General features: G+C 37.1%; 1 protein-coding gene across 2 annotated transcripts in view; it reads right to left on the reverse strand.

Annotated features, from left to right (window-relative positions):
* Positions 1-23,512, reverse strand: part of LGSN (lengsin, lens protein with glutamine synthetase domain) — a 43,970-nt gene that overhangs the window by 15,514 nt on the left and 4,944 nt on the right. For both annotated transcript variants that reach the window (XM_019028953.3, XM_004044249.4), the window contains exon 2: positions 3,441-3,573. In XM_019028953.3, coding sequence (XP_018884498.1) covers positions 3,441-3,573 — 133 coding nt within the window. The remainder of the gene's footprint in view (positions 1-3,440; positions 3,574-23,512) is intronic.

A 23,512-nucleotide genomic window follows, 5' to 3' on the forward strand; every position in this document is an offset into this window, starting at 1 on the left:
TCCCGCGACGGATCTCCTCTCCGACCGTCCCCAGCTGAACTCCTCCCCACCTTCAGATGCTCCTTCCCTCTCTGCCATTCTGTTCTCCTGCTCTGTCAGTGGAGCTTGGGGTTTATATGGGCATAGGATAGGGACATGGTGGGCCAGAGTGGTCTTGGAAAAGGCAACATTTTGGAACAAAAACAGAAATGTCTGTTCCTATTCAGAGCCATGGGTTTCCAGGCTTGAGGGTGGGGCCTTTGCCAGGGAACTGCCCTCTTCTATGCAGTATTTCCCTGCCTCCTTTCGGTATCAGTAGGCAGAATAACCCCTCGAAAATTCCTGCCATACCTAATCTCTGGAATATGTGAATATGTTAAATTGCATGGCAAAAGGGACTTTGCAAATGTAATTAAGGTTATGGACCTTAAAATAGGGATATTATCTTGGATTACCCATCTAAGCCCTTGAAGTTAGATGGCTTTCTCCAGCTGAAGGCAGAAAAGGGAAGGGGAATTCAGAAAAGCTCTAAATATGAGAAGGATTTGAGGCATTGCTATCTCTGAGATATAAAACCACAGAGAGGATTCTGGGAGATAAGGGCCACCCCAGCTGACAGCCAGCCAGGACACAAGAACCTCACTTCTACAGTCACAAAGAACTGGATTCTCTCAACAATCTGAATGAACTTGTAAATGTACTGTTGCCTGGAGTCTCTAGATAAGAAACCAGATGGCAATACCTTGACTTCAGCCTTGGAAAACCTGAAACAAGGAAACCAGATGAGCCAACCTAGACTTCTAACATACAAAACTGTGAGATAGTACACTTGTATTTTTAAAAAGATAATAAGTTTGTGTTTACTTTCCAGGCTCTAGCTCTTCCTTAGGCCCTGTGTGTACTAAAGGATTTAGCCTTGCCCAAAGAGAGCTCTGGTCTTTGCCCTTGGTCCCTGGGAGATAATCTCCAAGCATTTAGAATGTCTTGCCTGACAAGAGTGTGTTTGTTTACCAAGGGGTTCTAGGCCACGCCAGAAACTCTAACAATGTTATTTATAGTGGTGACTTCAAGTCATGCAGTAACTGCTTGATCCCCAAAGCAGCTGGAGAGTGAGGTCAGCCAAATGCCCAGTTAACCGTGAACCCCCAGTAAAGACTCTGGACACCAAGACTCAAGTGAGCTTCCTTGGTTGGCAATATTCCTCACGTTATTGCCAAGAGAATAGTGCTGTCTGTCCATGACTCCACTAAGAAAGGACAAGTGAACATTCTGTGCTTAGAACTTGCCTGGACTGCCCATGGCTGATTTTTAATCTGTATCCTTTTAGTGTAATAAACCATAACCTTGAATATAACAGCTTTCAGTGAGTTCAGTAAGTCCTCCCAGCAAATTACCAAAACTAAGGTTAACTTGGGGGATTCCAAAACTTGTAATTGGTGTCAGAAATGAGGGTAATGTGGTAGACACTATCCCTCTAACGTCCCACTCTGGTATATTCTCATCTTTCCAAATCTTGTATGTTTAACCCTGTCATTATAGATTTCCTTTTTTCAGAGTGGGGTAGGGGGGTAGGGTCTCTCTCTTGTTACCCTGGCTGGAATGCAGTAGCACAATCACAACTCACCTCAACCTCCTGGGCTCAGGTGATCCTCCCACCTCATTCCCCTAAGTAGCTAGGACCACAGGCATCTGCCACCACACCAGCTAATTTTTTTATTGTGTAGAAATGGGGTCTGCCTATGTTGCCCAGGCTGCTCTCAAATTCCAGGCCTCAACTGATCTCCCCTCCTCAGTCTCCCAAAGTGCTGGGATTACAGGTGTAAGCCACTGTGCCTGGCTTTTAGATTTGCTTTTGTAACTAATTTCCAGCATTTCAATTCAAGTGAGTTTTAACCAATACACTCATGTACCAAAATAGTTACATCACTATTAATAAGCCAGAAACTTAGAATAATAGGATTTTACTTTTAGAAAAGGCAAGACATCTTCCATTGCAACCCCTCTATTTTCCAGATGAACAGCCTAAAGGGTAAAGAAAACTACAAAGTATTTTATAAAAGATAGGTATAAAAATCTTTGTAAGTGTTCTGACTCCCAGGCTAGTATTCCTCAACCAACATTACATTCTCTCTAATTCAAATACAAACTTAGGGTTAGTGGCTAGAACCACATACCAGTTTGTTCCAGAATCCTTACCAGTAAATCCTTACCAGAGTTTGGGTTAAATTCACCTCCAGGAACATTGGTTGTTGTTCTGGGGGGCAAAGGTTTTATCACTGTTGTCTCATCCTGAGAGTCCTTGTCATCATATGACAGATGAGACTCAGCAGAGCCAGGTCCCATGACAGGTTTGCTTGTGTTCCCTAATTTGTGGCACACCATTTGGTTTCTGATCCTCTCTGTAGTAATAAGGAAAAATGTTAAAATATGTTTCCACTGTTTTCAGCTGTCTCTTAATATAATATGGAGAGGAATACTTGAGAAAATAGTATATTTCTAGCAGTGACATATTAAATGAGGGGCAATGGGAGTGGGTCTACCCTAGTCACTGGCCAAGAAAGTGCATTGTTTATAGAGAATTTAAAAACAGGCCAGGTGAGGTGGCTCATGTCTGTAGCCTGTAATCCCAGCACTTTGGGAGGCTGAGGCAGGTGGATCATTTGAGGTCAGGATTTTGAGACCAGACCGGCTAACATGGTGAAACCCCATCTCTACTAGAAATATAAAAAATTAGCGTGGCATGGTGGCATGCCCTGTAAACCCAGCTACTCAGGAGGCTGAGGCAGGAGGATCACTTGAGCCCAGGAGGCAGAGATTGCAGTGAGCCAAGATCATGCCACTGCACTCCAGCCTGGGTGACAGAGTGAGACTCTGTCTCAAAAACATAAATAAATAAATTAAAAATAAATAAATAAATAAATAATAAAATCTACTAAAATCTGACTGCTTTTTATTGTAACCATATGCTGGGAATTCCTACTGTCCTGCCTTAGGACACAATGATTCCTAGGATTGAGCCTGTTGCCCAAATTAACTTCTAGTTTTAGCAGTGTCTCACATCTGTTGAAATCTAGTTGGAGTTCCAAAATGTGTTATGAAAACACCTTCCATACCTTTCTTATGGCCCCTCAAATCCTCTGTAATGATTTTTGTATTCATTTTCAGAGCAGAAAACTGTCTCTCTTCCTACTCATACATTCCTCTGTTTGTTCTTTTTTTTTTTCTGCTACTGTCATCCTGATTCTAACCCTCTTTACATTGTAAATATTTTGATTGGTTGTTTTTATATATTTACGTTGTAAGCTTATATTTGCCATCTTTTATGACACTTATGTAGGAATAACTTTTATTTGTCCTTTTGCTTTTCCCAAAAAAGAAATGAAGATGTTTTATGAAAAGAAAGACCAAATGGAGATTGCCACTGACCACACCATTTTTGAGGGCTCAGAGTAGTTAGATACCATTTGAATTGGACATATCCGTTTCTCCCACTTCAGTTGAACAAACATGTGGTTTAGTGACTTTCTTCCTTGTCCTTCTTAATGTGTTCATGCTGTTGGCTTCAGTCTCATTGCCTTCATCTCTTGTTGAGTCCTGTTGATAATTAATAAACAAAAAGCCAAATAACAGATTATTCAAACAATGATATTTGGATGTCGAAAGAGTATATTTGAATAGCTCAATTTTTTAATGAGCATAGAAGACTTTTATAATGATGAAAATTTTGTCACTTCCACACTCACCTGAATAACTCACAATTTAAAAGCCCAACGTTGTGCTGATAGGCCAGATATTCTCTATCTCCTTTTATATGTGATACAGAAAATATCATTAAGTAAATTAAAATCTTGTCTAATTACTCAAGATTTCTATGTTTATTTTTTACTTTGGGAATTTTATATTATTTATTCCTAAATAATTTTGCAAAACCTATTTTAACTAAAAAGTTTACTTTTTATGATTTCTTTTTTTAGGATTTCTAACCTTTTTGTCTGAAGGCATAAGCATCTGAAGAATTGTATTCTCTGCTCTCTTTTTCCTTATGAAAAAGGAAAAAATTAATAATGCAATTAATAATTGCATCAATATTTACTTCACTTCAAAACAGTACTTGAATTCATAAAGTGCTATTTTGTGACTGTATTTTATATGTGTAAAACAAACATCATATCCAAACCATTTTACAGCTTAAGAAAATCTAAGGAAATGCATTCAAAACAAAATAACCTAACTTTCACAATCTAGTTATAATCTTTGACAAGACAGGATATGCCCAGCAGGGAGCTGGGCAGTGAGGCACAGGCTGGTGCTGGGGAGCTCAGGAATCTCAGCACTAACAGTGCACAGAGTCACCCCTGCAGTCCCAAGACACAAAAGCTGTCACTGAAAAAAAATATGAAAAATTTTGAAAAAGCTGACACTGGTATTTTTAAGGTTTTTTACAAACCCCTCATAGTGGTTTGAGGAGAGAGGAAAGTGACAGGGTCAGGGTCAAAAAGTATGTTGTAAACACTTTGAGCTTAGTATCTTTTTGAAAAGCAGGCTCCGAGAGGTTTCACATCTGTGGGCAAGTTATATAAATATATGTTGAGTAGCTGCTGGGGAGCAGCTGTATCACTTCATCTATAAAACCAATTCATTCTCCCAAGGCTAAAATAGAAAAAGAAATATTTTAATTTTTTGCTTGCTTATATGTAATTATGATGCATTGTTATACAAAGTTATAGTTCCTAGAACAAAGGCTTTTCTGTAATTTTAAAGTTTCACTTATTAGAAAATTGTGGTCTTTTTCACTCCAAATAACCTTATATTTGGATAATATGATATTTAATATATAATAATTAATTTTGTGAGTAATTTAGGATTTAATTTCAATACTTGCATAAATTTTCCCAACACACTTCTGATAGAATCTGGCAGAAATATAAAGCTTTATTGTACATGTTCACCATGTCTAAAATTGTTTTGCTAGAAATGCATAGTCTATAATTTCATTTTTGTTAAATGCATATGTATATATTTATTTTTATTTATTTATTTATTTATATAGTCTTTTAAAGAAGTATTGTTTAGAAAATGAAATACTTAGCCAGGTATATAATTATCAATGCAATATGAGCAGACTAAATTTGTCTTAGCTTGACCCTTTGCTCATATATAATATTTTCATATATAAATGGAAGGAATTGGGTGAGATAAACTTTAACATCTCTTTCAGTTTCAAACTCTAACCTGCAACTGAATAAACAATTAAATAACAATGTGTTAAAATTAAGCACATTGTAAAGCATGTTTTCTCATGGTACCCCTTAAGTTAATAAAATCTCACCATCTTACAAATAAGAAAAATGAGACTCAGAATAACTTGCCCCAGGCCACAAGAGTGAATGAAAGATGCAGTTTCTAAAAATACCTTGTTTTTCAACATGCCATGCTGCTTCCTAAAAGCCAGAGATCCAAGACAAAAGAAAGGTCATTTTAAAAACATTCACCTTCCCTCATATAAACCCGATCAAAAGAGAAAGTTTCTTAAGAAAAAAAAAATTTACCTAGTTACTAACTGAGAATTTCACCAATAAGAGCCCAAAAACTGACCAGGCGCGGTGGCTCACACCTGTAATCCCAGCACTTTGAGAGGGCAAGGTGGGTGGATCACAAGGTCAGAAGATCGAGACCAGCCTGGTCAACATGGTGAAACCCCATCTCTACTAAAAATACAAAAATTAGCCAGGCGTGGTTGCACGTGCCTGTAATCCCAGCTATTTGGGAGGCTGAGGCAGGAGAATTGCTTGAACCCAAGAGGCAGAGGTTGCAGTGAGCCGAGATGGCACCATTGCATTCTAGCCTGGGCAAGAAGAGTGAGAGAAGAGTGAGACTCGGTATCAAAAAAAAAAAAAAAAAAGTCCAAAAACTAAGGCACAGTACATACCTTTTACTCCATAAAAATGCTCAAAAAAGGGAGTAGGGGTTTCAAATGAAGAATACATTTCATTCAGTCCTTTGGTTTTCTTTTACATACTAGGGTGATCAGCACATAAATATAGCTATAATAAAACAAATTTATTGGATCCTTCATTTATCCCACCTCCATTCGAGTATTTTTATTCTCCTTAATCCTTGATCTTTTAATTACACTTAGGTGCAATGTGAATGATGCTTCAGTAAAAAACTTACTAGCCCAGATGACTGAGGTTTGGGTTGTAATTCTGACCTTTCCACAAAGTAGCAAGTCCTTCTAGGGCCTAGGCATTCTCAACTGTAAACACTAATATAAATAAAATCATACTGTCAAATTAAATTGAGCCTAGGGCTACCTCCTTATATATTTTAAGTTTGACTTACAAATTTCTAAGCAGACTAGAAACTACTCTTCTACCAATCACAGTGTTTCAGCCAATCACAGGTGGCCAATTGTTCAAAACATGTTCAAACACTGTTTCTGTATCTCATTCCCATCTTCTTTACCAAGATGGAAATCTTCTGTACATCACTTTTCTTTTCCTGTCCATAAATGTCATCTGACCATGTGACAGCCTAAGAGTCGCTCTGAACATATTCTTGTTCTGAGGGCTGCCTGACTCTTGAATTGTTCTTTAACTGAGTTTAAAATTTAATTTTTCTACAGGTTTTCTTTTAACAGATGGCCTCAGAAGTGGGATTTGAAGTAGAGCTTCCAGCAACCCCCAGGAGCACTGAGTGATTAAGCAAGGTACACCAGCTCCATTGTATCTGTTGCTCTCTTGAATCAACTGGGGATCATGGGTAAGTTGTCTCTCAGATTATGGAGATCCATGCGTTTGTGTTTTGACTATCTGAATTTGTATGGGCACATTTTTTATCTTAACTGGGTTCAGAAGTCATGACAGACACTGGACTGGGTTAGACTCAATAACTAATTGGATTATATCCAGTTAGAATTCTTAGATGGCTGACTGGTTAGACAAACTGGCAGTAAATGGCAATACTGCAGAAGGTGTGAACTCTGGCTTTCAGAAATTCACCAGGATTTTGTGTTCTATCCCTTTTGTTTCTTTTTCTAATGCATGAGGTAGGGAAAAATCTTCGGCTTAGTTGATCAAGATGTGAGAGCCAAAACCAATTTTCAATATAAAAATGGAATCCTTAATTTCTGATGAACTGAGTGCTCCACTTTTGTCTATCCCATACCTCTACATGTATAATTATTAGGTCCCACAAGCTGCAAATACTTACAAAAATGGCAAAATCTTATAAAGATAATTTAAAATTATAGTGGAATGTTCCAAATAAACAACACCAACACCACACTTTAAGAACTGCATTTAAAAATGAAGGCTCCCAAATTAGGCATATCCAGGGACACCTATTGATGTGCAGAACCTTCTTAAAAATGTTAATATTTCTATTGCCTCTTTTAAAAGCCTTTCAAAAGGCAAACAAAAAGCTTAAGCAACTAATTGATAAGAAAAATTGAATCTGCTAATCTTTTGGCTTAGTTACTATCCTGCCCCAAAGATAAAAAGAGAATTATATAAAGTGTTCATGAAAGGTAGGCCCTCAAGTAAAGTAGGCTTTTTTCTTTTTCAGAGCTATCCATGCTGAGTCCACACATAGAGAATTATTTCCTGGCCTTATTAATTAATGGGCTCCAACCTGAACTCAGTAATTTTAGCTAAAAAATAGTGGCTAACTTAAAAAGACTGCCTATTGAACTAAATTGGTCTCCAAATTCACCTTTCTGGCATTTAGCTGGCTATTTTGAAACATACTTGTAAAGGAAATTTACATCTATAAAGGAAACCTCCATTTTTAAGGGTGTCTGCCTCTGTGCAGCAGGAAGAGAGGAAAGACTAAGTTACTAGAGACTCTTATCATTGACTTACATTTATGTAACAAGTCTCCTCTAAAGTACCTTTTCCTATCCATCCTGTCTTAACTGGGCATTTATCCACATCCTCCCTCCTTGATTTGAGCAAAAGATGGTACAATATTTAGGTCTAAAGTCTCAGCTGTATGCATTTGAGAGATAAAATTTCTACCTTGTTTTACCTAAAAGTCATCCTTTTAGAAGTGACATTTTAGGGTTTTCTAGCTAACAATTGCTTAGAACAATGAAACAGGTAATTGGAATATTGATAGTCTGAATTGGGGGAAAGAAAAACTATTTGGAAACTAGTAAATGAAAATTTTTTCTGAAAATTTTAACTTCTGCCCTTGTCTATGTCTGTCTATATGTCTATAAGTGTTATGTGTATCAGATATTTCTTTCTGATCTTATATAATATTTGTCAAATGAAGCAAGTTTTTACATTGTTGGCAAAATAAAATAGGAATGTCTTCAGAATTGTCAATACTAAATATAATTCAGACTTTTTTTTTCTGGGCCTACTGGTCAGAAAGGTTTATGCTATTTTTGCTATATGTTTTAGGGTCATAAAATTGCTGCTTCTGTCAAATTTTGATACGTGCTTGATTGTCTGTAAGCTGACACTGAAAAGGCTGGCTACTGGGTTCCCCTGAAGCCTTTCACACATCTTACTGTGAGCTTATGTCTTTGATTTTGAGCCTTTGATTTCTGAGGCCTGGAGAGGTGGTCATGGTGAGGCCTGGATCCGTGTATGTCCACTGTACCTGGGCCACCAGCAGCAGGGCACAGCCAAGCCCACTATGGCCCTGCCCTTCCTCCTCCAGCTTTGCCTGCTGGCCATGCTGAAAGGGGTTGGATCCTCCAGACATCCTTTTCATAGCTCTGTCCTCAGTCCTTGACTCTACACCTGGTGTGTAAATTAGGGACCCAGATGGGCCCTGGCCTTCCTAGCCATCCTAGGTGCCACTCAGGACATTACGGAGAATACCTATGTTATTTTTTCAAAATTATTTTCAGAAACTTAAAATCTTAAAGCCGCGTTAAACTCAGAAATAGGGAAAGGAGCAATGGCTCATTCCTATAATCCAAGCACTTTGGGAGACTGAGGTGGGAGCATCACTTGAGCCCAGGAATTTGAGACCAGCCTAGGCAACACGGTGAGATGCAACTCTACAAAACATATAAAAATTAGCTAGGCACGGTGGTGTGTGCCTGTAGTCCCAGCTACTCGGGAGGCTGACGTGGGAGAATGACTTGAGCATGGGAGGCAAAAATTGCAGTGAGCCAAGATCATGCCACTGTACTCCAATCTGGGTGACAAAGCAAGATCTATCTCAAAAAATAAAAATAAAAAATAAGAATAAATTCAGAAATAAATACTCATTAAATATCTGAGTCATTTCTAAGAAGTTAAAATATTGAAGTATTAATTATTAACATAAATTTATGCCTTAGCATCTTATTTTTATATGATATTGAAAATGTAAATATATTTAGATCTATTAAAAATAATTGAGGAAACATCTTTCTACACAATTATGAAATGGTTTTTATCTGCAGATACTGATATAAAACACTTCAAAATCATTTACTTCCTAGGTTTTACACTGGAAGTTAGAATTACTAAGAGTTAAAATTTAAGTTAATATATGTAATTATAACTACTAAAGTAAATAATTTGGCTGGCCACGATGTCTCATGCCTGTAATCCTAGGACTTTGGGAGGCCGAGCTGGGAGGATCAATTGAGGTCAGGAGTTGGAGACCAGCCTTGCCAACACAGTGAAACCCCGTCTCTACTAAAAATGCAAAAATTAGCCAGGCATTGTGGCACACACCTGTAACCACAGCTAGTAGGGAGACTGAGGCAGGAGAATGGCTTGAACCTGGGAGGTGGAGGTTGCAGTGAGCCAAGATTGCGCCACTGCACTTCAGCCTGGGTGACACAATGAGACTCTGTCTTAAAAAAAATAAATACAATAAAATAAATAATTCTATATGTAAAGTGTACAAGAAAAGCAAGATTGTTTTTGATGAGAAAATTAAAATGTTTGTTGAGAAAAAATAATTTTGTCTAGTTTAGAGGTTATTTAAAGGTTCTTTCAAAATGAAAAAATTATATAAATAAAATTAAATGGATATTCAAGGTTGGGGGAAAATAGAAAAAAATGTAAGAGGCTATAAAAAGGATTATGGAAATCTTGTGTGTTCAAAAGCTGATTGAAGGTGAATGTATTTGTTTATAAGGTTTTCTTAAAATTAGCAGTAGTATTGATTATATACTAACACAAAAGTAAAATTCATATTTCTCTGCAGAGTTCACAGGGAAAAAAAGTAAAATTCTGGTTTCTCCTTTGAATAAGAATTTGTTGTAGTATTAATAAGAGTGAAAGATTTTCTTCCACCTTTTGAGTAAAATGCAAAGAAAAATAGAGGAGAGACAGATTTTGTTTTGTGCTGTCTTTATTATGTCTTTTGATTATTTGGAAAACTGAATCTCCTCTTCATCAACGAGTAAGGATTTTTGCTTTTGAAAACCTTTTAATTATCAGTTAGGCTAAATTAATTACTATTATTTTGCTGTAATCTGTGATTCTATTTTCATAGTGTTTAAAACCTTTGGCATATTTGATAGGCTTCCTAAAATCAAATTTCAAATTCTAAAATTAACTCTTTTTTCCTTCAAACTAACTTTAGGATGTTCCAAAAGGTCCCTGAAGCATCCAAAAAAGAGACAATAAATAGGCTTATTTGATATGTTAAATAAAATGGAAAGCATCATAAAATAAATGGTACTTAACATTCTCTGAGTTATATTTTATGAATATATTATGAATATGTATTTCAAAATTATATGTGACTCCTAATATTCTGATATGTCTTAGTATATGTTATCAGCAATAATTATGTTTATTTATGTTAAATTATTATAGGATACAGAAAGAGCCAAATTTCCTTGTCAATTGCATCTTTAACCATAACCATTTTAAGTCTTATTCACAGTTTATTAATTCTGATGAACTTTCTGAAAGCTCATTACAATCAAGTAAAATCCTAAAATGTTGTGTCCTCAAGGAGGTTCATGGAAAGGTTTGAAAGAATGCTCATAAACACTCTTGAACACAGGTTTCTGATAACTCTAGAATGATATACATTTGGACGGGATAGGAATACTAAAAACTCTAATGAAGAAGTTGACCAGTTTATAAAATTGCCAACTTAAGTAGCACAAGAACTAATTGAATACCAAGGAAATACTTTGGCAGATTTCCATGCTAGATCAGCCAGTACTGATGTTGTTAAAATATGCGATTTGAATGAGGTTCATGGTTCAAGTCAAATTGCCTACAATAACCCATTTGATAAGCAGTGCTATGCACCTAAATTGAAGAAATGAAATTTGTATTTAAGATAATATGAATTCATTGTCGAGTGTAGACTCATGGAGAGTCTTGAGAGCCGCCTGGTCCTTCTCAAGTAATTAAAACTTCCATCATTGAAAGCTCTACACTCAGCCAGGCTTGGTGGCTTTCGCCTGTAATCTCAGCACTTTGGGATGCCGAGGTAGGTGGATCACTCGAGCTCAGGAGTTCGAGTCCAGCCTGGCCAATATAGTGAGACCCCCATCTCTACTAAAAATGCAAACATTATTCCGGCATGGTGGTGAACACCTGTAATCCCAGCTACTCGGGAGGCTGAGGCAGGAGAATCACTTGAACCCAGGAGGCAGAGGTTGAAGTGAGCTGAGATTGCATCCAAATTATATTTTTAAAAATATACTGGTGTCATGACTATTCTAAGTTGCCAAAGTGGTTTATTTTGTTTTGTCAAATCCATAATCCTAGGAAGACAAAAAAAACTTCAGGTACATTTTTGCTACTTGATGGGCCATTTGAACATTTACAGATGGCTTCTATTCAATTGTCATTTGTAATGCATGTTTTCTAGTTATATACAAGCTTTCTCATGCAAGAAGGCTAATGCAATAACAATAGCTAAAATAGCTTAACGGTTATCAAGAAATGTGTTTCTCTCATGGAACATTCCTAGAGAAATCTCCAACAATAAACGTACTTGTTTCACTGGACAAGTTGTAAAACATAAGGTGTTACAGCTATAATAGCATTAGGCAAGTCTAACTGAATGGACTGAATTGTCTTGGTCAAAGGTACTGCAGACTGATGACAATCAGTTCCTCTTCCAATCAAAACATGAGTTGACCGTTTATGAAATAGTCACTGTAAGGCCTCTAATAATAGAACCTTATGTATCTTCTGCACCTAAATTCTTATATGACTAAATGCTACAATGCGGGCTGCAATGCATTGTGCCAAAGTGTATTTTCATTAGGTAAAAAGAGCTTTTTATGATCCACTGACCGGGTACAGTCAAACCCTTCAGGGTCTAAAACTTAGAGACTGGGCCTTCTGGAAACACCATCAGAGAAAGACTTCCCTTGCCACTCACACTGCAGTAAAATATTGGGACCTTGAACCTTGAGTCTGGCCCATCCAGCCTCTTGAAACCAAACACTTGTTAGAGACCTTAAGGTAAAGCTAACCAGAGAACTTTCTCCCTTGAAGCAGATGGCATCCTAGACATAGAAAGCTTTCCCAAGATCATGGAACAAGACTTCTCTCCCATCATAAGATTCTTAACCTTTCTTAACTTTTGCCTTGCTTATGCCTCTTGGAACAACACAGTGGGAAAAGGGGCCTATGTGTGTGGAGTATATTTTTATTTGCGTTAGATTTCACAGACAACCTTATACATGAGCAAACTTATCTCTTGATGGATGCAAGATGAAGGGCCAGTGTAGGCTAGGAATTTTAATGACACCTTTGTTACTCCATAATCAGTCAGAAACAGAACATCAGTCCACTTCTCTTAACGTACATCCTAGGTTAAATAAAACACTGCCAGGAGGCCTTCACCTTTCTAGATGGGCATCATTTGTTAGTTCCCTTTTTCTATGGCTTGGAGTAAATGAGGTAATGATTAGAAATGTATCCTTTACAGTAGTCTCTATAGCAGATTTTACTGCAAAACCTGTGGCTGTGCAGCAGACTTCTTTAAATTCTCTTGCTAAAGTTGTGCTAGATAATAAAATTGCTCTAGATTACCTACAGGCTGAACAGGGAGAAATCTGTGCAGTGGCTTACACTTCTTATTGTACATGAATAAATACACTGGGTTTTGTAGAGATTCAGTTACAAGAGATTAATGAACAGGCTGCTTAATTAAAACATGTAGACTTTTCATCTGGCTTATTCTTTGATCTATTTAACTTTAGTTGATTAATAGGAACTAATAGGAACCTTGGCTAAGGAGCATACTCCAAATTCTTGGTATGCTCCTGCCAGTCACTATAGTAGTCATTATCATTATCATTCTGACAGTCACAATAGTATTCTATCTGGTATGCTATATTCTCTCCAAAGTTTTAAATGTTTGCAGACAGCCATGTGTAGAATGTCAGATGGTCTCTTTGACTGGAATGACAAAATCTCAAAGAAATGCCTGATCGTGAAGACACTATAACCTATCAATAATGTGCTAAGACAGAAAACCCAAAATAATGGTAATAGGAAGTAGCACCAAAGTCCTAAGTTTTGGTCACACTCTCATCTAGGCGAGAACCTGACCAAAAGAAGAGAATTGTTAAACAAAATTATGGAAGACCATTGTTCTGGACTGAACTCTTGCTTTAGGCCCCAACAGAACAGACCAAATCAAAACAAAATCACTCATGCTAATACAACATAATCACAGTGAAACTTTAAGGAAGAAGATAGATTCCAAAACAGTACAGTTTTTTTTTCTTCTGAAAACAGGAGATACCAGCATAATAAAGAAGTCCCCTCTGCTCTAACCCTTACAAAAAATTAACCTAAAGTAAACAATCAGGTTATTTTTCTCTCATTCTGTTTCCATATTCCCACCTTACAAAATCCACTGTACTGCTATTTCCCAGTGGAATTTGAGACCAAATAAGTCCATTTACAATGGTGTGAGAGTGACGTCAATGCCTAAGGTTTCAGTCAACCTCTCAATCTTAAGAGGTTGACCCAAAGGGAGGAATTGTTTACATAAAGCTACCTCCTTACATATCTTAAGTTTGGCCTAGAACTTTATAAACAGACTATAACCTACTCCTGTACCAATTAGAATTTCAGATGCCTGCCAATCACAGGCAGCCAACTGTTCAAACCATGTTCAAATAAGGGAAACTCCCAGCTGTAACTAATTCAGCTGTTTCTGTGACTCATTATTGTCTTCTGTACATCACTTTTCTTGTTCTGTCCATAAATGTTATCCAACAATGTGGCAGCTCCAGAGTCGCTCTGAACCTATTTTGGTTCTCAGGGAGGCCCAATTCCCAAATCATTCTTTGCCCAATTAAACTCTGTTAAATTTAATTTGCCTAAAGTCTTTTAAATAATATCCAGCCAGGTGGGGTGGCTCACGCCTGTAATCCCAGAACTTTGGGAGGCTGAGGTGGGTGGATCACTTGAAGCCAGGAGTTCAAGACCAGCCTGGGCAACATGGCAAAACTCCATCTCTACAAAAAATACAAAAAATTAGCCAGATTTGGTGGCTAATTTGGTGTCTGTAGTCCCAGCTACTTGGGAGGCTGAGGCATAAGAATGCTTAAACCCAGGAGGTGGAGGTTACAGTGAGCCAAGATCGCACCACTGCACTCCAGCCTGGGCAACAGAGTGAGACTCTGTCTCAACAACAAAAAAATTAAGTCTTTAAAATAATACCTATAAAAATATTAACATTTTAAAAGCATTGCCATATCCAGACAATATTTTATATTTCATCTAATACCCACAACATACAGGGAATATTTATTATTGCCTACATTTTTTCCAAAGCAGAAATAACCCACAGGGGTTAGGTAATTTGTTCAAGGTCATATCTGAGGAAGAATAGGAATTCAAATCTAAGTATTTTATTTGAGGTGCTTCCTACATCACCACAGCTTGATAATTGACTTAAATGGAATTCTGTTTTTATTATATAATGTGATCTGTGTAACTCATAAAACTTGTTCAACTTCTTCAATTATATATTCTTTTTCAATTGTATTTTTATAACTCTTTTCTGTATAAAAGCAAAACCCATCTTAATTCACATCACCACCAGTTTAAACTTCATTAGTCCCAAGAGTGAAGATGTAACCTACTATGGATAAGGCAAAATCAAAAGACATAAAAATAAACAAAACATAAAACATGATTCACAAAGAATATTACAATCTAGTAGAGGCAATAAAGTGTTGCTGTGGCAGTTAAGGGCCTCCATGTTGTAAAGAAAGAGATATGCTTAGGTTAGCCTAGTTCAAGGAGAGCAAACTCAAATACCAGACAGATTACAAAAAAACACAACGGGCTGGAGGGCGAACACAGTAGTTGATACCCCTTCCCAGGAAGGAGCCAACACAGGAGTCCAGACAATTGTTGCCATATTAGAACGTGGCCCTCGTGTTGCCAGTTTTACAAATTTTCAAAACATTGCTAGAAATCTGGATTTTTGTTTGAAATTTCATGATTGTTAAACACTGTCAATTGATTTAAAATATAAGGTAAGAAGTAAAGAAATAAACTTTCTCAACTACCACACAACTATGTCTCAAAACTACCGGAATGCTGTTCAGAATATGCAGCAGCTCTAGAGATATGAGGCACAACTGTATCAGCAGTGACCACCTGTCTTTTCCCCAACAGTGGTATCTAGTGTGGTACTAAAGGGTGATGGTAAAAATATTTAGCCATTAGTACATCTAATAAAAATAACCAACACTTATATTGTGCCTATTATGTGCTAGATCTCTTCTAAATGCTTTACATGTCTTAATTTATTTAGTCTGAAAAATATCCCATGTGATAAATACATTACCATCCTATTTCAGAGATGAGAAATATTGAGTCAAAGAAAGACTAATCAACTAACCCGAGCTCACAAGTCTCGTAAGTGAAAAGCTCAGATTTGAACCCAGCCAGTTGGCTCCAGAGCACCAAGTACTTGGCACACTCTTAATGAACACTGTCACCAGGATATCCTCCCAACCATTGCTGGGGTGCTAGGAAGCTGTAGCAAGGTCCTGGAGGGCCTGTAGGGCCAGGTACTAGCTCTTTAACTCTTTAATTGATGGGCTGTGGACAGGTCCAAGAGCCCCAGGGAAATACTAGGACAGGTAGAAAAGTTTGGGTAGAGTGGACCATTAAGAGGCTCTTGTTAGCCACTGTTTACCAATCAGTTTAGAAATATTTGACCATTTATCAAGTACTCAGTGATGCAGCTCTCCCTGGTTGCACCATTATGTTGGAAAAGCAATGCCTGATGCATAGTAAGTACTAAACAGAGGTCAGCCACAAATATTACCTGGGCACCATGCATTACTGAGGATTTCTGGTGGAAAGATAACTCATTCTAGATTACCTCACAGGCCCTGGCCAGCCTAGAGGTGACTTTCATTGAGTCAGGCACTATTCCCTTATCTAAGAAGCTCCAGATTCTAAACACAATAAAATAGGGGAACCTCTCAGAATCACGAAGGCATATCAAGCAGTCCGAGGATTCTTAGAGTGGGGCAGTGTGATCCAAATAGCCTGGCTTGGACTCTACAGTAATGCTATTACTACACAGGCAGAGTATTTCAGTCTTCAGATAGGCTAACCTTAAACAGAAGAGGGCACATTTCAGCTGAAGATAGGGAGTGAGGTAAACCAGGCTGGAAGAATCATGAGCGTAAGTACAGATATGCAGTTTCATTTTGATTGCATGGCATAAATATACACATTTAATTCATGCTTAATTTGGACAATCCCAAATTTCTACTACAACAGGTTGATTTTCATTCTTTTGATATTTTCACCAGAGCAGCTTTTCACAATTCCAAAATGTTTCCACTATCGTTTCGTCAGATGGCTTTTTGTCTCATACACGGGAATGGCCATAAAAAATGTTTCCTTCTTACATTCAAGTTCATTACAAGACATTTTCATAATTCATGTTTTTCTCACCATGGTGATTCTTTTGAAATGGTGTTTATATGGTTTAATGTAAGTTTATCATTTTGCATTTCAACTCAGTGACTTGATCAAATTAACTAAAAAACGCTTAACCTAAAGGAATACTGCCAAGCATTAAATGTAGACCCTAATTTGACCTAATAAATTTCTTTCCAATATAATAATGCGTTATTTAGGTTCTAAATATCACTGATTTTATTGATTTAATTTTCTCTAACAGTTACCTTTTTAATGTCAATACAAAAAAAAAACAAACTTTTTTTGACCCCTGTATAATAGTTATAGTCCTAGGTGTAGGCATTAATGCATTTACCAAACATCTGATTTTGTTAATGAGAGAGGTGCATGAAAACGCAAACAAGCAAATCAAAATTTCATCGTTTTAACCTCTTTTAGAAATAGTGGAAAAAGGGATCGATAATTATCAAACTTAAAAGAATATGTCAAAGAGGAAAGAATGTGCCTTCAGTTACCTTTAAGTGTGTTCTTCAAAGAAAAAAGAAAGAAAATGTGCTTAAAATATTTACAGAAGTGTTATTTCAAAGACTACATCACAAACTTGTATTAATTACTTTAAAAATATCCGTACCTATTAACCTTGTATTCCTACTCCTAGCAACTTGGTTTAAGAAAATAATCCAAGATATGTCATGTATGTTCAGTGCCACCTTCATTATAATAGTAAAAATGTGAAAGTAGCATACGAGAAAGTAGAAAGAGTTAAATACACGTGGCAATTCCTTTCAAGTGATTTACCATTTAAAAATAAGCGCTTCTGGCCGGGCGCGGTGGCTTACGTCTGTAATCCCAGCACTTTGGAGGCCGAGGCAGGTAGATCACCTGAGGTCAGGAGTTTGAGACCAGCCTGGCCAACATGGCGAAACCCCGCCTCTAGTAAAAATACAAAAATTAGCTGGGTGTGGTGGCGGGTGCCTGTAATCCCAGCTACTCCAGAGGCTGAAGCAGGAGAATTGCTTGAATTTGGGAGGCAGAGGTCGCAGTGAGCCGAGATCTCGCCATTGCACTCCAGCCTGGGCAACAGAGCAAGACTCTATCTCAAAAAGAAAAAAATAAAGCGCTTCCATTTTCCATCTTTTGTCACCTGGATTGACACAATTTTTTTCAATATCTTCTTTTTTGAAGTGTCTTTTTAAAACTGCCCATTTTTATAAGATTGTCTGGTGGGGTTTTGGGGGGTTTTCCTTTAATTTTTTAAACTGACAGATAAAATTGTATGTATGTATACCACATAATGTTTTAAAGTATGTATACATTATGGAATGGTTACATCTAGCTAATTAAATATGCATTATTTCACATACTTATCATTTGGTGATGAGAACACTTAACATCTGCTTTCTTAGAATTTTCAAGAAGGTATATTATTAGCTATAGCCACAATGCTGTGTATTAGATGTCTTGAACTTATTCTTCCTACTTAACTGTAATTTTGTATTCTTTGACCAACTCCACAATTTCTAACCATTCTCTGTGCATCCAATGTTACCCTTCTTCTATTCATCCTTCATACTACTGTCATGTTATTTTTCTATAACACAATTTTGGTTTTGTTATTTCTTTGCTGAAAATACCTCCACAATTCTCCCTTCACCTTCAGGGAAAACTCAAATTGGTATTCTCTAAGGCTCTGCATAATCCAGCCTCTCAACAATCTCTCCAGCCTTCGCAGCTGGGAATTTTCACATACAAACCCTATCTCCATCTGTACAAAACTAGTTTTATCATTTCTTGGGGTCACACTGTTTCCTTCTTTCCTAGGCTCCTGTTGATTATCTAGCCTGTCCTGATAAGACAGTTACCTACTTTTCTGGCCACAACCAAAAATTAACCTGCAGGGTGGTTTGATGTAGCCATCCATTGCAAAATGATTAATGTTCTTATTTGGGGACAGAAGGGCTACAAAAGGTGACCTAGATCTCCTTTCCTTTTAAAATGTTTATTAATTTTAATTGACAAGTAAAAATTATATATATTTATGGTATACAATATAATCTTTTGATATATGTATACATTGTGGAATGGCTAAATTAAGCTATTAGGATATATATTATCTCCCATTTTTTGTGGTGAAAACACTGAAAATCTATTCTCTCAGCAATTTTTATATATACAATATGAAGGTATGTCAAAAAGTTCATGGAAATGGAATTAAAAGATAAAAATATAAAATATAAACTTTATTTCTCAACATAAGCTCTATCAAGGTTAATATACTTTTGTAAGCAATCATAGCAGCCATTTAGTGCATCCCTTTAAAAATGAGGGTCCTGGAATGTAAACATGTTAATGCGGTCTTTTTTACATTATTAACTAAAGAAAAATGAGTCCCCTTTACAGATTTTTGTAAGATTAGGAAACAAAAGGAAGACAGAAGGAGCCAAATCAGTGCTGTAAACTGGATGCTTATGATCTCCCATCAAAATGCTCACAAAATTACCCTTGTTCGATGAAAGGCATGAGCAGGAGCATCATCGTGGTGAAGTAGAACTCTCTGGTGAAGGTTTCCTGGGCATTTTTCTGCTAAAGCATTGGCTAACTTTCTCAAAACACTTTCCTAATAAGTAGGTCTCATTCTTTGGCCCTCTAGAAAGTCAACAAGCAAAATGCCTTGAACATCTCAAAAACCAATTGCCATGACGTTTGCTCTTGACTGGTCCAGTTTTGCTTTGACTGGACCACTTCTACCTCTTGCTAGCCATTGCTGTAATTGTGCAGTATCTTCAGGATCATACTGGTAAAGCCATGTTTATCTCCTGTTACAATTCTTTGAAGAAATGCTTCAGAATCTTGATCATACCAGTTTAAAATTTCCACTGAAAGCTCTGCTCTTATCTCCAATTGATCTGGGTACAATGGTTTTGGCACACATCAAGTGGAAACTTTGCTGTACTCTAAGTTTTCAGTCAGAATTGTGTAAACTTAACTAATTGAGATGTCTACGGTGTTGGCTATTGTTTCTGCTGTTAATCGCCAGCCGTCTTCAATCAAGGCATGAACAACTAGGGCAAATTGATGTGGATGATCTGCCACTTCAGCCTTCATCTTCAACATTGTTTAATCTCTTCTCAAAAAGAGTCACCCATTTCAAACTGCTGATTTATTTGGAGCGTTGTCCTCACAAACTTTTTATAAAGCATCAAGGATCTCACGATTCTTCCACCCCAGCTTCACCATAAATTTGATGTTCATTCTTGCTTTGATTTTAGCAGAATTCATGCTGCTCTGATACATGCTGTATTCAAACTGACGTCCTATGCTTAATGCCTCAAACTATATCCTGTTCAGACATGTCATAACAAGTTAGCATGAATTTACTTTGGTTCAAAATATTTTAAAATCCACGCACAGTTTTTATAATACACATTTTCCATGAACTTTTTGAGGTCCTCTTATATATTATTATTAACTGTAGTCACCATGTGGTACAGTAGATCTCTTGAAACTACTCTTCTTTCTAAATAAAATTTTTTATTCTTTGACCAACATCTCCCCAATCCCTCCACCACCCACCCTCTGTTAACCACATTCTACTCTCTGCTTCTCTGAGTTCAACCTTTTTACACATCACATATAAGTGAGATCATGAAGTATTTGTCTTTCTGTGTCTGGCTTATTTCGCTTAACATAATGTCCTCTAGGTCCATTCATGTTTTAACAAATGACAGAAAATTTTATTTGGCACTTAAGGGATCATAATGCCTGGGCTAAGCTAATTATTGCCTGTTTAAGGCTTCCTTCTTTTTAAAGGCTGAATACTATCCCATTGTGTATATATATCACTTTTTCTTTATCCATTCATCTATTGCCAGATGCTTAGGTCAATTCTATATCTTAGCTATTGTGAATAATGCTGTAATAAACATGGGAGTGTAGATATCTCTTCAGCATACTGATTCCACACCCTTTGGATATATATCCAGTAGTGGATTGCTGAATCATATATGGTAGCTCTATTTTTAATGGAAGATTGATGTTCTTCAGTCTCCAATGAAAGTAGAATCCTTATCAAACTTTCTGTCCCTTCAAATAACTCATAGTTATGTTGTCTTCATTATAATTGGTAAATTATATAGTATCCCTTTGGAGATCTCACCTAATGCTTCATTAAATAACTTTCAGTATCATTAAAGTAGAGCTTTCGTCCATGTATAAGTTTTTTTTCTCCAAACTAAAAGGCATTAATTACTTTAGTCCCAGGCATTATGATCTCTTAAGTGCCAAGTATACATTTAAGTGTCCCTTGTAGAATTGAGAAACACTACAGTTAGGTCAGGATACCATAAAACAAGGAACTATTTATATCTCTAATACCCACTTGGGTAATCTAGAGTAGAGATTACATTGATCTGAACTAGGAGAATAGCTCTGGAGAAGCGGGCGAAATGAGCATAGTGCAGACATACTTGGGAAGTGCATTTCGCAGCTTGGTAACTAGCTGGATATAGGAAGTGTCAGAGACAGAGGACTGAAAAATGACAACCACATTTCTGACTAGGAAACCCAAAAAGCAAAGACTTGAGAAAGGAAATTATGAGTTCTGTTTTGGGCATATGGAATCTAAGGTGATTGTGTCATCTGGAGGTGTCCAGCAAGCACTGACCATAAGGGTCAAAATGTAAAAGACAAAATGGAAGGAAAAAATAGCCTTGACAGTGGTTGGAATTATTAAGGGAAAGAACAGGGACTGAGAAAATAAGAGATGTAAAAGAGAACTGAGATGTTCATTTAAATGGTGCACAGTAAAAATAAATAAATAAATAAATAAATAGAACTAAAAACCCACCATAGTTAATGAGTAAACATAAAAAGGAAGTACCAATGGACCATGCTGCTGAAATGATAAATAAGATTGGTATTAATACTTGCCCATTGTATTTTGCAACCCAAGTCACTGGAGGCCTTGGTAAGGACAGTCACAGTGGAAGCATGTGAGCAGCAGCTAGATCCAGTGAGTTGAAAAGGAATGTGAGTTGTTTAGCCCAGGATCTACACCCAGTAAGCACACAAGAAATATTATCAAATGAAAATATGAAATACAACTCAAAAGTATGAAGTAAAGAAGGCAGAAAATATGTCTACCAGGGGAGTACATAGAGGCTCAAGAAAAGTTTACGTTGCTTTTAGGTAGAGAAGACTTGCATATATTTAAATGCTAAGACAGCCAGGCCCAGTGACTTACACCTGTAATCTCAGCACTTTGGGAGGCCAAGGTGGGCAAATCACTTGAGGCCAGGAGTTTGAGACCAGCCTGGCCAACATAACAAGACCCCCGTCTCTACTAAAAATATAAACATTAGCTGGACATGGTGGTGCACTCCTGTAATCCCAGCTACTCGGGAGACTGAGGCACAAGAATCACTTGAATCCGGGAGGTGGAGGTTGCAGTGAGCCAAGATTGCACAACTGCACTCCAATCTGGGCAACAGAGTGAGACCCTGTCTCAAAAATAAATAAATAAATAAATAAATACATACATACATACATACATATATAAATACATGCTTAATGAAAGGAAACAAAAAAGGAGATGTAGGAGACAGTAGAAAAAAAATAAAGGGAGGTCCCTGGGAGGAAAAGATGGAATCTGGGATTCCACCTGGGATTGAAATAAAGGAATTAACTTTAATACATTTTCCTCTATCAGAGGAAGGAAAAGGGGTAGATCATTAGAAGAAAGAGCAGAGTTAAGAACGGCATGTTTGTGTCCCCCACAAACCATACAGTAAACCCTAACACCTAATGCGATGATGTTAGGAGGTAGAGCCTTTGAGAGGTGATTAGGTCATGAGGCTACAGCCTTCAAGATACAATTAGTGCCCTTATGGGGAAAAAAATATAGAAGAGTGCTTACTTCCTCTGTCTCTGCTCTCCACCATATAGGATACAAGAATATGTACATCTACCAGCCAGAAAGTGAGGCCTCACTACATGCTAGATCTGCCAGAGGCTTTAACTTGGACTTACAGCCTCCAGAACTGTGAGAAATAAATGTTTGTAATTTAAGCCAGCCAACCTATGGCAATTTGTTATAGCAGCCCAAACTGACTGAGACAAGGAAGGAAGAGAAAAAATGAGGAGGAAGAGGACTATTAGGAGGAGAAGAGAGAAAGCAAAGAATTGTTAACATTTCATGAGTGCCTTTCAGATGAGATAACTGAGCCTCAGGAAGATTTTCACCCAATAAATGGCAGAATTTCAATCTAAAACTGATTTTAAACCTTAATCTATCTTATCCATTCTGGATAAGAAAAGGTGGAGGGTTGTGGTGCTTCCAATTTTCCCTTTAGGGTAAGAAGTGTTCAGATAGAGTAGGAATATGGAAGACTAAAGGCTTAAGGAGAATGGAAATTGTTTCACATAGTTATAGTGGAAACTGAGAAAGAGCCGACTCAAGAAAGAAAAATATCAAGGGCCCAGAAAGAATTGGAGGTTTTAAAGTTTAAAGTGACACCAATCTGCACAGGTAATTATTTTCTCTAGCAAAGCTCAGCTGGAAATGTGAAGACACCATGGTTTAAGGTTTCATGAGGTCACAAACTCAGAAGGACAATGACAAAAATAAGTTGAGGATTTGGGCAAGGAAGATGCTAAAATAATGGGATATGGAATCCAAGACAGATGGGATA

This window comes from Gorilla gorilla, chromosome 5 (assembly GCF_029281585.2).
Source record: "Gorilla gorilla gorilla isolate KB3781 chromosome 5, NHGRI_mGorGor1-v2.1_pri, whole genome shotgun sequence".
NCBI lineage: Eukaryota > Metazoa > Chordata > Mammalia > Primates > Hominidae > Gorilla > Gorilla gorilla.